At 37.8% G+C, this 16228-nt stretch overlaps 1 protein-coding gene across 2 annotated transcripts in view; it reads left to right on the forward strand.

Annotated features, from left to right (window-relative positions):
• The first annotated feature begins 943 nt into the window (after positions 1-943).
• The window catches only part of LOC137970374 (hepatocyte growth factor-regulated tyrosine kinase substrate-like), a 17256-nt gene continuing 1971 nt past the window's right edge, over positions 944-16228 (forward strand). The window contains exons 1-16 of one of the 2 annotated variants that reach the window (XM_068816896.1): positions 970-1107; positions 1179-1263; positions 1405-1480; positions 2981-3073; positions 4827-4947; positions 5573-5628; positions 6547-6615; positions 8683-8816; positions 9651-9747; positions 9973-10074; positions 11715-11819; positions 12141-12176; positions 12926-13039; positions 14097-14171; positions 14910-15053; positions 15959-16031. In XM_068816896.1, coding sequence (XP_068672997.1) covers positions 1065-1107; positions 1179-1263; positions 1405-1480; positions 2981-3073; positions 4827-4947; positions 5573-5628; positions 6547-6615; positions 8683-8816; positions 9651-9747; positions 9973-10074; positions 11715-11819; positions 12141-12176; positions 12926-13039; positions 14097-14171; positions 14910-15053; positions 15959-16031 — 1423 coding nt within the window. In that variant the 5' untranslated portion in view covers positions 970-1064. Of the gene's footprint in view, positions 1108-1178; positions 1264-1404; positions 1481-2980; positions 3074-4826; positions 4948-5572; positions 5629-6546; positions 6616-8682; positions 8817-9650; positions 9748-9972; positions 10075-11714; positions 11820-12140; positions 12177-12925; positions 13040-14096; positions 14172-14909; positions 15054-15958; positions 16032-16228 lie in introns of both variants that reach the window. The other variant, XM_068816897.1, reaches the window with a different exon arrangement.

Consider the following 16228-nt stretch of genomic DNA (forward strand, 5'->3'; position numbering starts at 1 on the left):
TTGATTTAACTTAAAACTCGCACTCCAGAAACTAAAATGGCATGTTTCCAGAGAGATCAATTGTACAACAATAAAAGAAACTTTGCGAGTGCATCTTACTGTTCGTACTCCATCAAAAAATTAACAGCCAAACTTATCATGATTTTACTGCGCGCAGTTCTAGAAATACACTGCAACTGAAGATATTACCCGAAAAAATCACCAAAGAAACCTTCATGGGCAAACACGTTAAAGGAATAATGTATTTCTCTTTTTTTTTCTTAAAAAATCTATTGCCAAACCGTCCAACGACAAAATGCTAGGTTATCTCAATTACAAATGAAGATGTCAAGCTTAAATAGGATGCATATTCAGTGAAGTTCAGAGGGAGAATTACACCGGCCTTTGTCGCAATATAGCGGTCGAAAACATTCCCCATGCTTTATTTGTTTTTCTCAAATTAAAGCCAACGGTAACTGTCGAATTCGTTTATAATATTCCTCCCACGGTAATTAACTCTGGTCAAAACAAAATAGCGTGAATCTGCCGTCCACGCGTGTATTGGTGTAATGGAAGTAAATTTGATTGGCCGATGAAGGACATGTCAATCAATCAAAAAAAGTGGGCGGAAGGAATTTCGAAGAGGAATTTGGTCAGGCTCTATTTTTCGTTTCGCCAACTCCACATTACGTACCACGCGAAACTAAAATAGAGCCTGATAGCAGGTTAAAACTGTTGTTGAATTATTTCCCGGTTTCGAATAGTCCGTCCTGTAAAATCCCGACCGATAACCAGCCAATCAGAGTTCTCCATTTAGCCTGAGAATTGCTTGATCTCTTAGAAATCATGACGTAATGACCAACGACACAATCGCTAATGTTGGGCGATGACGTAGCTTAAAAGCGTGAGTAAGCTTTTGTTGCAGTTGATCTGCATTTCCGGAGACTGGGGACAGTCTTTTTTTGGTACAAGACGTCATTGGTTCCATTGGTAGGAAGTGAGTTTGTACAGGTCCGCCATATTAGAAACATTTCGTAGTACAAGTTGCTCATCGAAGGCTGCATTAATCACCTTCCATTGTAACGATGGGGATATTTTCAAATACTTCAAATTTCGACGTGCTTGTTGGTGAGTTTTCTGTCACATTTCTTTTTTGATTAGAAGAGAAATTTGTACGTTGATGTTCTTTGGCGTTACAGAAAAAGCAACAAGCCAGCTTCTTTTGGAACCAGATTGGAACAGTATTCTTCAAATCTGTGACTGTGTTCGACAAGAAGATGTTAAGTAAGCTACCTTGTTTATTGTCAGTCACCATAAGTTTAAAAAGTCGATGTATATGACAACATAACTTTGTTGAAAGCTGACGTGTATGATAAGGTTATTGACAATTTACGTATACTATGAATTTCCTGTCATTTATTACAGTCCCAAATACGCTGTAGCAGTCATGAAAAGGAAGATTTATGATAAAAATCCACACGTCGCAAAATATGGTTTAATTGTGAGTAAACTGTTTTTAATTAAGGGCGCAAAAGAATCATAAGCTATATTATATAAATAAAGGCCAATCAACTTTGTTCTTTAATACTCTCTTTCAATGGATGTCATCACGTATAATCTAGACTGTTTTGATCGTAATCGTATTTGTATACTTCTGAAGTATAGATGAGGACAAACCCGGTAAACTACCCGACCAAACTACACTGCCGCGCATAAAGTAAGAAAATTAACTTAAATTATAAAATAACTCAGATGGTTTCCATGCACTCATTGGTCAACAGGTGTATGTGCACGAGAGTATGAGAGTTATTTTATACAGTCTCTCTTGCATTTGCATTGCCGTACTAAACACACTAAGGATTGGAAGAATTCTTGAAAGTTATGCAAACCAAAGACGCATAACTTTCTCAAATTCTCCCAATCCCCCTTGTGTTTAGATCAGGCTATGGAAACACGGAAAAAGTCTTCTAATTCTTAAATAATACCCGCTGGAGAATAGAGTTGCTTGAAGTACAGCTGGATCACTGAAGCAGCTACAGCTTTTTGAGTGCTAATATATCTGCTGAAAACTAATAGGATGAATTAGTTCAGGGGTGGAAAAGCTCTCAAGTGGTGTTCTGTTAAAGCCTTTGAGCATAGCCATATGACTCCTGTATAATTCCAAGGTACCTTTGACATGAGGAGGTGTTGGCTTCGAACTTTGAAGCCATCAACACTCAAGGTGGTAAAAGAATTAAGGGGGAGGTGCTTCTTCCCAAGACAACAATATTGGAATATCTAGTGTACTTGTTTAAGGACGGTGCCTACTATTGTTATTGCGCATACGTTCTGGGCATCTCGAGATACTCGGATTTCCTATTGCTGGTGCTTATTGATACAGGGATATTTTTGCGCAGTTCAAAACTATGAGGAAAAAGCAGAACTTAGCAAGTGCTCTTGGTATCCAAAAAGAAAATTGGGGGTAACCACGCATTTTTCAGAGATAATTAAGCTTGAATTTTGAGAGGAACCCCATACATTGCTTTGTATTTTAAAGCTTTTTACAAATATTGTTGATTAGTTATCTTCGAAAAATACGTGGTTACCCCCAATTTTCTTTTTGGATTTCTATAACACTTGTTAAGATCTGCTTTTCCCGCATAGTCAGTAAACCGCGCAAAAATACCTTTGAATTAGTAGGCACCGTCCTTTAGTAGAGTAGACCATAAGTCCCATTTCACCAAACAAGTCCAAAGAAATTTGTATGTGAGGCAGACCTTATTTATTTATTTGTTTATTTATTTATAACAAGTTATGTAATTGCAGCTTTGCCCCTTTGGAGAAGGATTACAGACTGCACGAAAGAAATAATTGTATTTGAAATTAGGTTGCAGTAACTAAAATGTTGCACAATCAATTTCTGGTGAATGACATGAAGAGGGTTAGGAAAACTTGCATTGTATAAAAGTTGCATTGGTGGGTTTGAAAAAAATACCATATTGACTGAATGTATCCTGTCAAGGTGTTGGAAGCTTGTGTGAAGAATTGTGGGGCTCCCATGCACAAAGAAGTTGCCACAAAGGACATGATGGACTCCTTCAGAGAATTAGCTAAGGTTGACACTGTGTGTAGTTTCTTATTGTATGGTTTTGCTACTACAGGGCTCGAAATTGCGACCAATACAGTCGCATTTAATTTGCGACTAAATTTTTCCCTTTGCGACCAAAATATACATGTATTATGGAGAAGTCACAAATTTGCAACTTGTTGTCACCTTTGCTATTTCGAAACAGAAGGGTTAGCAGCTGCCACTTTGCTGCTACTTTCGCTAAAATAAATAAATAAATAAATGACAATATTATTTTGTTTCTCCAGGGCTTGAAATTGCGACTCACTGGTGGCCAATGCGACCAAAAATTGAGTGCTGGTGACTAGATTTTCAGAACTGGTCGCCAGCTGGTGAATCACGTTTTGTCTGATAACCCAGATAAACAGTAGACAATTTTTGTATTTGAATCTTTATATGATGAAATCGTTCAGAACTGGTAGCTAGAACACGACTCACCTTAATAAATGGAGATAAATATCGGTAGAAAAGTATGTTAAGAAACCAAGTTCCTCTGATTCTAGAGGCTATTGAAACCGTATACAAGCCGCTCCTTTTATTTTATCTTGGTCGAAGACTGATACAAGCATTGTGGTTTTGTGGGGGGCCTAGGCCGAGCAATTGTAGTATTGCAAGGTAAGTTGCTTGCCACACAAGCTGTAGAGCTGTAGGAGAATAAAGAACTATGTTTTGAAGAGGAGAAAAGCAGGGATAAAGGACCCATGTTTGCCTTGCTATGGCAACCAGAGACTGTGCTTTGCACAATTTCAAATAACCTTAAAGAACACCATCACCAAACTAAAGACAAAGCCAAAAACAGCAGATCTTTCTCGTGCTGTTTTTTTGATATTGTGCTTTTTAATAATTATGACTTTCCTTGAATGCAAAGTTGGCGACCAAAATTTATGATCTGGCAAACAAATTTTCCCCATTAGTCGCCAGCTGGCACCTGAGCAAAAAAGTTAATTTCAAGCCCTGTTGTCGCTGTGAATTTTCTCTGAAGATAGCGTAATTATTGTAGAGTAATTTAGCAGCAATGTCACGTCCATTCCTTTGATCATTTGCCATTTTCAGCGGTTTCTTTACACACAAGTATTGTGGGCTCATATTTTTTTGCTAAACCGCTGACAACACAATGCAGCGCGGCGATTTTGCAACTAAAATTTGCGAAATTGCGACTAAATTTTTGTATCTTGTTGCAAAATGCGACTGGATTTTTTGATTAATTTTGAGCCCTGTACTAACTAAGTATACAGTTGAATAACTTCATTTATATATTACATGTACATGGCCTCTTGGAGATACAAATATTACATCTTCTCGGGCTGATATTATCTCACACTTGTTTGCTGTGCTCACTCATGAGAGATGCTATTAGCACTCAAAGATAAAATTCTCATCCCCGTGTGGCCATGTAATATCCCCTATTTCTCACTGACGTGATTCAGTCTTAAGTATGTTCTGGGGAAATTTCAATGGTAAACTGTGGTGTGATAACAAAGATCTATGCATTTTGTGACAATCAAGTGTATCAACTTAAGTGACGCATTACATTGTAAATGATGAAAAACTTACTGGACTTTTGATGATAGTATTTTTTACGGTTGTTCCCTCATCAGAGGATATGAATAGTACTGCTGCCGTTATTTAAGAACCAGCTTTTAGACTGAAGCTGTAAGTAGCCGTTAGTTACTTACTGCATAAATAATTATGAACTCTTACCTTCTCCCTTTGCCCACTATTGTATCTCTATAATTTTCAGTCCAGTCCTGAACCAGTTAAAGAGCAGATTCTCAGTATGATTCAGACATGGTCAATGGCATTTCGTAAAGAACCAAAATATAAAATTGTCCAGGACACCTTTAACCTCATGAGAATGGAAGGTAAAGAACCTCAGTTTTTATTTCATAGTTTAACAAGTAACTGGATGCGATACTGCATGTTCATTGTCTCTGTATTGATAGTTTCCGGGAAGATAAACAATAGATACTTAGATTTTTTTGTTCAATATATATATATCTCAGAACCGAGGGGGTTCTCCACTTGTCTAAGTTCATTGATTATCTATAAAAACCAGAAAATACTGTATATTTTTTGGTCTCTAAACATCTTTGGAATTCTGTAATAGATTGAGTGGGTGCTTGCCTATTGGGCAAGTGGTTTAAGAAAGTTGCTTCCTGGGTGACCAGACGTGGTTTTTTCGAGCGCTAGTTAAGGATTATGGATTGATGCTTATTGAATAAGTTGTTTGGCATTATAAGTATTCGAAAAAAGTACTAGCAAGCAAGTGAAATTGGAACTAGTGTACCAATCAATAAAGCACTTTTTTGTCTTAGAAGAAGAGAGCTTTGCAGAGTGTAAATAATGTACATATATATAATTTTCAGATTGTCAAGATCAATATATGCACCACTTTGTCATTAATTTCCTACCATCCCTTTTCATATCTCTCATCGCTTAAAATTTGCCATCATAATCACCTCCCAGATATCATTTGCATTTTCACAGGGTACAAATTTCCACCAATAAGTGAGTCCAGTGATGCACTTTTTACAGCAGAAACAGTAAGTGATCATTTTGCATTTAGCTTAGTTAACCCTTTGTCTCCCAAGCCGGCCTGAACTGGCCAGACTAATGCCAGGTGATTTTACTCGTCAATGGGCAGCCCCTGGGAGTCAATGGGTTAACTCCAGTATTTACCTCAATGCCATCCAAATTCCAAAATAATGGATTCTGCCAGGATGATTGTCATGTTTTTTCATATTTATGGGGAACAGAAGAATTCAGAAGCATTCAGAACAATTATGTACTAATAAATGACTTCCATGATTGAGAGACAGCTGACCTCTCAGGCTGACCAGTTCACTCAAACTTCCGACTGGTTGGCGTAGTTGGTTGAGCATCGGACTGGTGTGTGTGGGAGGTCGTGAGTTCAACTCCCGCTGGACCAACACTTGGGTTCTCAAAATAACTGAGAAGAAAGTGAAGTGCTCTAGACTTGTAATTACATCTGTGAATGGTCAGACTTTCAAGTCTTCTTGAAGAAGGACTATTGTAATTAACCTTTTGCCCTGTCTCACAACCAAGCTTCCAGATAAGTTTGTAAGGCAGGGTGTCAACAAGGAATTCCAGTGGGTCAAATTTCTACAGATCCCACCAAACTATTATAAATCTACCATTAATTTGTCAGGCCACGAAGCTGACCTTGTAGGGTTTTTGACCCGTGAACCCCCTCTTTTCTGAAACACTGCACAACCCTTGTTCATAAACTCTTTGGTACATTAAATATCCCACACACTATTAAAAAAGAGCGGAGCACTGAATTCCTAGGTGTAGTGCGACTGGTCTGGTCTGTCATAGGGCCATAAGGAAGACTACAGTCTTTGACTGTAACTACAGTTTGCACCCTATAATTATTACTCTTGTACATTTATGCCCAGAATGAAAGTTTTGGATTCAAAAAGTGACTTCTTTATATGCAGGCTCCAGAGTGGGCTGAGGGTGATGTTTGTCACATGTGCAGAGTCAAGTTTTCAACATTTCAAAGACAGGTAAGGTGCAGTTCGAGTTGTAAGAAAGTAACTGCCAAATTGAATATAGCTTATTTTGGGGCGTTACATGTGCTTTGAATTCGTGAATCAGGACTAAGTGGATACACGTAAGTGACATCTTTTTATCGTAAAATTGTGTCCAGAATTCAAGGCATGGCATTAAATTACAAAAACATCTCGGAAGAAATCCATAAATTTCCATAATCATCCCAAACCCCGAAATAAAGTCTGTTTTAATGATTAAACATCATTTGCATGAAAGTATAATACCTGGTCACTACTTTTGCAAGTGTTTTGGCTCATAAAGGAGCTGTTGGTAAACCAGGTCTGTTAGGCGATTTAGACTTGCCTTCTTGAACAGGTTAAGCTAATACCAGAATCTCCATTCCACCACAGAGCTTTTGGCAGTGTCAGTGCCAATGGCATGTTACTTTCACTGAGGTTTATCCACTGTGAGAGAGAACCACTTGATCTTTGAGAACTTGCAGTGCTTGGAAATAAAAAAAATTCCAGATTGTCCCTGTTTCAAAAGCCGGGCAACTAAACCCATAAATTTGGTTGCCCTGATAAATACTTGGTTTTCCATTGGGAAACCCCCTACGATTAAATGCATACCATGTTGAGATCGCATGTCATTGGAGCTTGAGTATCCCATAGTTCTAAGCGTGCCCCTGTGTTTTGGGTTTAGGTTTTAGCATTTTCAAAATGGAATCTTCAATCTCCATTGCTAGCTACATGGAATTTTCCTATCTGACATTTTTTTAAAAAGCCACAGATATTCAAAACACGACAAAATGTTCAACTGCGGCAAATTAATTGACAATAGAAAACCGTCGAGAGAGTCGGGTGCTGCTTATGTAATAAGTTTTCTATTTTTGGCTGGGTTGTCTGTTTTTTTTTCTTTTCATTTTGCTAAAAACTAGTTGCCTGTTAAACTTTCTGGTCATCAGGGACGACCGGACAACCGCTAATTTCGAGCACTGAACTTGCATGGTAAATAGCCCTCTGCATGTTTCTCCGTTTATAACTTTGGGGGCAAATTTGCCAAAGTAACAGTAATTTGACCTCCCTTTCACAAGCAACACTTACACTTTGGCTAGATTTTAGATGCTTGTTAACTTAATTTCGATTTCCTTTCTGAACATTAAGTGTTCTCTCTTTTAACAAATTGCCTGGTTACCAAGCAAAGTAAGTAAACGAGAACAAACTCACTCACAAAGGAGCTGGCAGTGTTATGGACTTAATGTTGGGGAAAAAGTTCGCAAGGAAATTAAAGCAGTCTTGTCTCCAAACAAATTGACATTATTCTTTGTAAACAATTTGATGAGTTAAAATTTAAATTGTGTATTTGAGCGGCAGGTTAGTTTTCAGGTTGCAGGTTGCAGGTTGCAGGTTGAAATTTACTGTGACTGTTACATGAATAGCTACCTTAGGCCTAATTAGGCCTAAAAAAACGTTTTTAGGCCTAAGGAGGCCTAAAGAAACGTTTTTAGGCCTATTAGGCCTAATTAGGCCTAAGGTTCGCTATTCATGTAACAGTCACAGTAAATTTCAACCTGCAACCTGCAACCTGCAACCTGCAAAACTAACAAACTAACCTGCCGGTATTTGAGCTCTAATTGAATGATCGATCCAAGTTGACACAGACTTTAAGTTCACTGATTGAAATACCTCTGGTATGAATTTTCATCAATCTTTTTTTTCTCCCAAATCTTGAACTTCAAAACTCGGAGTGCGGTTTATCTACCATTGTTTATGGTAACCTACTGTAAAAAAATAAATAAATGGGATTTTTTACTTGGACGACATGTAAACATCAAAGTTTAATAAAAAGTCACTGGTCATACAAGGGATTGTACAAATGCAAATATAATACTCAATGTTCAAATCTGCTCTTGGTTGCTTATGTGGATATTTCAATAAAACAAAGAGTTTTTTACGGTAGTTTAAAAGCATTCATGCGAGGCTTTAAGCTCAAGTTTGTTATTTTTGTAGCCTTTAAAGTTTAAACTGCTGTATTGCAACATTCGTATTGAAATGTACACTTTATTCTTATATGATTGCTAGCACCACTGCAGAAACTGTGGTCAAGTATTTTGCCAGAAGTGTTCCTCAAGAGTCTCTATAATTCCTCTGTATGGTATAGAAAGAGAAGTAAGGGTCTGTGATCCATGCTTCTACAAACTTAACCCCTCAGCTAGGTAAGTCTATGCTTTGAAATACACCGTAGAGAGTTTACGGTGACAAAAGCTCCAGATTGACGCTAATTGGGTTTCTACCTGCAAGGAATTTGTTAGGGGTTAATAGATTTTTGCTTCATAAGTGTTTTACAGGAATATCATTGAAATACCAACATTCTCGCTTATAAATGTTATATATCCACATGAAGGACCTTTTGCTTCACACATTCAAGGGCCATTTTATTCAGTTGTAGCCCACCTCTTTTCAGTTCTCTCTTGAACTGGAGAAAACAAGAAGCAGTAATTTGCAAAATTTGGTGGGCATGTACATGTACATTGTATTTTCTAAGAGATATTAATGCTATTGAGTTTTATTCAAACAAAGTTGTAAAACAAAAGTGCAGTCACATCCTGTAGAGCTGCATCTGAATTAATAATATGCTACATTTCAGCATTTTGACTGGCTGTCGAGCACATCAGTTAATCCCATGCAGAGAGCAGAAAAGTTAAATTAGTGCAGATATAGTTGAAATAATTATTTAGTGCAAAAAAGGTGAAATGTGTGCATGTATATCATTAATACAGTACATGTAAGTAATCAAATGATTTATGTCATGCAATTTGGAATAAATAAGCACTTGTAAATTTTTTCAAAGACTACAAATTGTGCTTGCCCAATTTTGTTCGTCTTTGAGAAAATGTAATTGTGCTTTTTTAATCCAAATTCCATTCAAAATCATGTGATTAGCTATAGAAATGAGCAAATTATTTTGCTTGGGACATTTATGATCCTTTTGTAAGTTCTATAACGATTGGTCAAAATATTAATTACCGGTATTACTGTTCTTCTTTCAGCAAAAACGAAGAAGGCTCGAAGAAGTCAGACAAAGTATCAACAGACAGTGATTTGCCTCCAGAGTACCTCAGCAGTTCACTGAGCCGAGAATCACAGGTACGTCTATGAAAACTGAAGGCAAGTGGATCAAAAGTGTAATATTAAGTATTTTTGTTTTTCTCAAACTATAGCAAGGAATTCAAAAGGGCCAATCAATTTACCAAACTTTTAAAACTAGGAATTGGTCTCTAAGATTTATCAGGAAATCTGAATGTTACCCTTAGCATTTAGCCTTGATTATCTTAATAGGATACATTTTTTAATCACCACTTATTGTTTTAGACACCTCCTAAGAAAAGTGCAAAAGAAATTCAGGAAGAAGAGGAAGAACAATTACAGTTGGCCATGGCTTTATCGTTGTCACAAGAGGAAGCTGCCAAAGATGTATGTCAACAGCAGGGTTGCTAAGTACTAAATGAAGAATGAGGAGTAATGGTGATTCGATTTGTTTGGAAATGTGCAGTCAGTCATATGGTTAATACACACGCTATAGTGTACACAGCTAGATACTTGATATAATACAACAGTGTGAGAAACTAAAAATGTACCATTTTTCCAGATGCCAGAAACCCCTGGTTATCTGTGGCCAAAAAGGTGGATACTTCTTCTGTTCATCTGTAATTTAACAGCACTAAACCTCAAGGAAGAGAAAAACAACTTTAGTCACCAGAAAGACTTATTGATGTAGAGTGGTACACATCAGCCTTGAAAGTCTTTGGTAATCACCAAGATCACATGATGGGACACAATCTTTTCAATTGGGATAAGATAACAATTTTGGACATCATTCCCAGGTTACTCAACCATTGGAAATTGCCTTTCCTTGCCTATAAACAGCATTATTTTTATATTATTGTCATTGCACTGTGCTTGGGGCTGAAGTCCTAGTGGTGATGTCACTAGCTTAAATCATTTTTAGACCACCATCTGTATCTCTCTTCTGTATCTCTCATCTTCCAATAGTTGGGTTCCTCAAGGCTATCATAATAATTATTATAATAATAATTATTATAATCATATTATAATATTATAATCTCTTGTTAATGAGGCTAGTCAGGCTAATAATTATTAATACAAAGACAGAATAATGATAATAATTATTATTTGTCTGTGGCCATTTTTGCATTTGGTCAATGGCTTTGCGAGCACGGCTGGTGCAGTGGTAACACTATATGTGGATTGAGTTTGTTGGTTCTCCCTGGTCTTCCCCTCTCCTCAAAAACCAACATTTAATTTGATTTGTTCTGAATTCGGTTGATTTGTAGTCTCCCCAATCAATAGAGCACTTTTGCTTGGCTAAATAACCTTGAGATCTAAATAAAGTGATTATTGTTACTATTATTATCATTATTATTATTATTATTGTTATTATTATTATTATTATTATTATTATTATTTAGAGTTTAATCATTTCAGTGAAAAATTTGTGATATTAGGCTACATGTAGTTACTTTGCTACAGGCAAAAGGACAACTAAAAAGTCAGGGTCCAGGGCAAAGATGCTAACCTTCGACGTAATCCTGCTTCATCATCCTTTATCATCTTGTCCTTTTCCCTCTGAGGGAAATAGGGCCTTGGGTTCTCTCTCTCCAAGCTTCTCGGTCCTTCGCTCAACTACTGGCTTCTGCCCAACCTTTGAACCTAAGTTCACCACGTTCTCTCTCTACCGTTCTTCGCCATGTCTCCTTCGGCCTACCTCTCCTACGTCTTCCTTCTGGGGTTCATGTTAAGGCTATCCTCATGTTCTCGTTTACACTTTTCCTCAGCACATGCCCCAATCAGTTTCCAGCGTCATGTTTTATCTGCTGAGTGATCTCTTCCATATTCGTCTTGAATCTTATCTCTTCATTTGTCACTTTCATAGGCCATCCTGCTTAGGACTCTACTTTTTCAGTAGCCAAGCAACTAGCCACAGGTGCATAACATCACCTTGAAACCTTTATAGCTGAAGTCGAGATATCTTATTAACATGCTTTTCTGACTCTGCTTGTAACAAATTTGACCAAAGTTCTCTCCCTTTTTAGGGTCAAATCCGTCCAAGTATCAAGTCATCAACCTACAGTGAAGCCTCAGAACCATCTTACAGCTCCCACAAGCAAACCAGCAATTTGTATTCGTCAACTGTACATGTACGTTTTATTGTTGACATTCGTAATCAGTCAGATATACATATATCTGTTTGTAATGAAATAGCATTGCTGTTCTTTTTTTTAAGTGAAAAGCTGCATCAAAAGACTTTCCTACTGCGCGTTTAAGATAAACAGTAAACGCCTTTTGAATGCCAAGTCATAAGTTTGATATTAAAGTTTTGGTTGATTGATGACCATTTTCTGGCCCTGAAAGTTAGCAGAAAGTTTGCAGCACTTCATCCCAGTGTAAAATTAATGCACAATAAAGAAGGCGTTTTACTGCATTCTAGTTGTCTTATTAGTGTGTGTTGTTTCTCTCAGGATGTTGAACCTGACTCAGCGAGTATGGACCCTGAGGTAAGCTCCTCAAGATTGTATTGACGTTGGTACAATGATTGCCCCCATTTTTGAACACTCTTGCTTTTTATCCTTATCCTACTTTTCTGTCTAGCAAACAAGAACTTTCCTTTGTTCATGGTGCCCTTTGACTTAAGAGAAAAGTTGTCTTTATGATAGGCGCTGGTAACTCAAAACTGAAATTTGGTTGAATTCGGAATCAGAGAAGATAAATCCATTTTCGGACCTATGCGTTATGCAGGACTTAAAGTCGAAGTATCCCCGGGCAAATATAGCATCCTGACCAGTGGTTTTCAGTTTAAATCTCTTGTGTGATTTTAAACGATAGCTACCAGTTGTCAAACTATCTTTGTTATTAATTAGCCACTATCAAAAATACCACAATACTCTTTGTTTGTCCCTCCAAAATATGGCATAAGCATTGTTTTTATTATATTTTATCTTATGTTATTTTATTTTGGGACTAAACTGGAAACAATGCTTACGCAAAATTTTGGAGGAACAAACAAAGAGTATTATGGTATTTTTGATATTGGCTAATTTTAAAAGAGACCATGGCTGCCTGGTTGTTTTAACCCGCATGGTTATGCTGGGCAGATCGTTCTAAATTTGATTGTGGATTAAGTTAATTGTGAATTGTAAACTTCTATTGTATTGTACTCACAATTGTTGTTTTTGTAAGCGCCAGTAAAAAACGTCGCAGTTCCTGTGAAAGGTCTTTATTAAAGTGATTTGCGTTGCTTTTAAAGCTTGCACGATACCTGAATCGTTCATATTGGGAGGAGAGAAACGAGAGGCAGACGTCAAGTGCTCCTGCAAGCGCACCAGTGCAAAGGGAAGAACTAAACAGTTACTCAGAGCAGGTATAATGATGTTGGATCAGTTACGTTGTGGTTCACAGAAAGCAGAACGATATCCTTTCTGCTTTTAATAGAATCTACATGTACGCCGCATAGCTGAGTTTTGTGGGCGCTCGGGAGCAAAAAGCGAACCTGTGAAACGAGCGGCGATTCCAAGAGAAGTTGTTGTTCGTTCGCACGCGCAACAATTATAGCCAGCTGAGAAGCCAAACGCCCGCGGCGGGTGACTTGTCTTCATGTAAACTTGCCTTGTGATTTGTCCTCTTCGTGTTTACGTTTTTACGTTTTTATGTTTCTTGCATAAGAATTTTAGAAAGTATTCTTGTGGAACCTATTTCCTTTCCATGGAATTTAGGTTGGGAACAGTAATCATTCACATGAGCACTTGCCAAATGGACGTCATCGGCTTAAACCCATTCACAATTGTACCCAAATCAAACCCTTTGGGAATAAAACGTTTTGTTCCAGGTATTTCCATATCATTTAAATGTGAATACTATAAAAAGGAACTTTATTTAAGTGTCTAGTCGATTTAGCGCTGGAGCACTAATTGGGGACGCTGTGAAGTGAAATTAACAATCAACGCAAATCAAGTCAAATGTTGGTTTTTGAGGAGAGGGGAAACCGGAGTACCCGGAGAAAACCTCTCGGTGCAGAGTAGAGAACCAACAAAGTCAACCCACATATGACGCCCAGTCTCGGAATCGAACCCTGGCCACATTGGTGGGAGGGGAGTGCTCTTACCACTGCGCCATTCCTGCACCCCGCTACATTGTCAATCAAATACAATACACAAAGAATCTTAATCCCGGGAGATTTGAAATGGGTACAACGTTGAGTTAGCTGATTAGGTCTTTTACACGTTACTCATGCACAATAAAATTGTACCGTGATTATTGTTCAGAATTTTAACGATAATGGTAAATGAAACTCATGTAAACCGCTAACTGGTCCACAGCATGTAAATGTCTAAACAGTAACATTTTTTTTTGCTTAATTAAGCGTATTGCGTGTTGTCAAAATAAACTGCAGTAATTATGTCAATGATTGTTTATTTCAGAAAATTGTTAGTGGAATCTTGAAAGGCAAAAAGAAAAAGAAGGGGAAGAAAACGCCAAGCGACAACTTTCAGCCGGTCAATAACTTTCACTGGTTAAATGAATTTTCCTCTTAATCACTTTTTGAAGTTTAAAGAGGCGGATGAGCCAGTAAACGTTTAAATTCTAGTTCGAGAACTTTAAACGTGAAGAAAATGTCCACATTTCGTTAGACAAATAGAGAGATTCACCGTATGTTCTTTTTAGTTTGTATAGCGTTATGAAAACATCACGGGTAAATCTCTTGAGTCGGAATGCAAAGATTATTCATCCGCGACTCCGATCTGTTCAGAACAACCTTTTTGTGGTAATTATATGCCAAACAGAGTTCCACTGACTGTTGAGACAAAAGCTTCCTTTGTTTCAGCGGCAGGCACATTTTAATTAGAAAGACTTTGGTCGAAAAACGGTTTTGTTCCGTAGAGTGCACTAAAGATTTCGTTTGATTTGTGAAAATATAGACTTTTATGCCACTCGCTCAGATTTCTTGCCGTTTAGTTGCGTTGCTACTTTATTAATTCCATTATAAATGTGTGAGCTTGGTAAAAGATGATATTAAATAGTGACGTTGCAAGCAACTAACATTGACAACTAATCTTCCAATTACTTATCATCTAACACTAATAACAATTTTGAGCTTTGTCACCAAGCGTTTAAAATGTTTCCGGGTTTAATTTTGTAACAGATGCACATCAACAAATTGTTTACATGCGAAGCAGATAAGACTGGTGCTCAACTGGAACTTATTTTAAAAACTTTGTTCATCTTGTTTGTAGGTTGACGGAGTAGCCTCCGAGACATCATTTGAAGTGTCAGATGCTATGGTAAAAACTTTCCAGGGCAACGTTGTAATGTTGCTGGATAGAATGCAGAAGGTGTCAGCCCAGGGAAAGCACATTGCAATGGATGCTACCGCACAGGTGATTCGGTCAGAGAGTGTAGGGATAGGAGAACATGGATAAACTCTTTCTTGGCTCACTGCCTGGCTCCTAATTGAACCACTTGGCCCATGAGAATGTGTCAGATAGCGTTTTGGCCAACTTATTTTGAGTCAAGCTGTCGCACCTTAAGGCGCCCGCAAACTGGAAACAATGTTGCGGAAACATTGTTGGGGAAGCAAAGGTTTCTCCGTTTGCGGCAAAAATGTTTCTGAATTTGTCCAGAAACATTTTGCTTCCTCAACAAATGTTTCCTTGTTTGCGCGCCGAGGAAACATTTCGAGAAACTTGAACAGTGTTTCCTCGTTTGCGGGCGCCTTTATGGGCTATTGTCCTCCATAGCCCTTTTCCATGAATATTTCCGAGTTACAACTTTGGTCCGTCGTATTCTGGAACGAAGTTAGAAGTGCCACATCTACCGGTCATCTACCGATCTTTCTGATGCAGATTTCATTAATGGTTTAGATTTTCAATGAGCTTTTAACCTTGATACTTCCCCTTATTTAGAAAATTCTTTCCTGCGGTAAGCTTAGGAAAAACCGTGTGCATGTTTAGAACAAACGTTTCCAGTATAGCACAAAGATTCAACGGATAGCACCAACATTCAAACTGCAAACCATTCGAACAGATAGCACCGATAGCCGTAGGATAGCCATAGGAAATAAAAACTCAAAACTCGAAAATTATAAAATGATGGCTAACGTCCCCTTCTTTGTTTTGAAGTTGCCATGCACATGCTAGTTCGCATTAACGTCTTGCAACTTATCGTTTAGAACGTGCAAGTTGTTGCTTCTGAAATACGAATTTTGCATCACAATAATTGATCTTGCTGGGCTCTCAGCTAATGGGGATGCAGTCTTAATGCCTTTTATTGTTGTTTTTGTTAGTCTTTGTTCCAAACTGTAAGTGCTATGCACCCACAGATACTCAGACTCATTGAACAACAAGAAGAAGAGAAAGGTATGATCTCTTGCCTCGTTTCCTTTATGCCACTATTGCATGGTTGTCTGCAGTTTTGACGGACTTTTGAGGGTAGTGTTACCAAAGGCAAACGCATTTTTCCCGTTTTATATTTGTTGCGACGTACATCTGATCACGGGTGCTGGCATACGAATAGAAATTCGCTATCAATTTCTACGGTTTTTGACAGTTTGTGT

Source organism: Montipora foliosa, chromosome 9 (assembly GCF_036669935.1).
Source record: "Montipora foliosa isolate CH-2021 chromosome 9, ASM3666993v2, whole genome shotgun sequence".
Classification (NCBI taxonomy): domain Eukaryota; kingdom Metazoa; phylum Cnidaria; class Anthozoa; order Scleractinia; family Acroporidae; genus Montipora; species Montipora foliosa.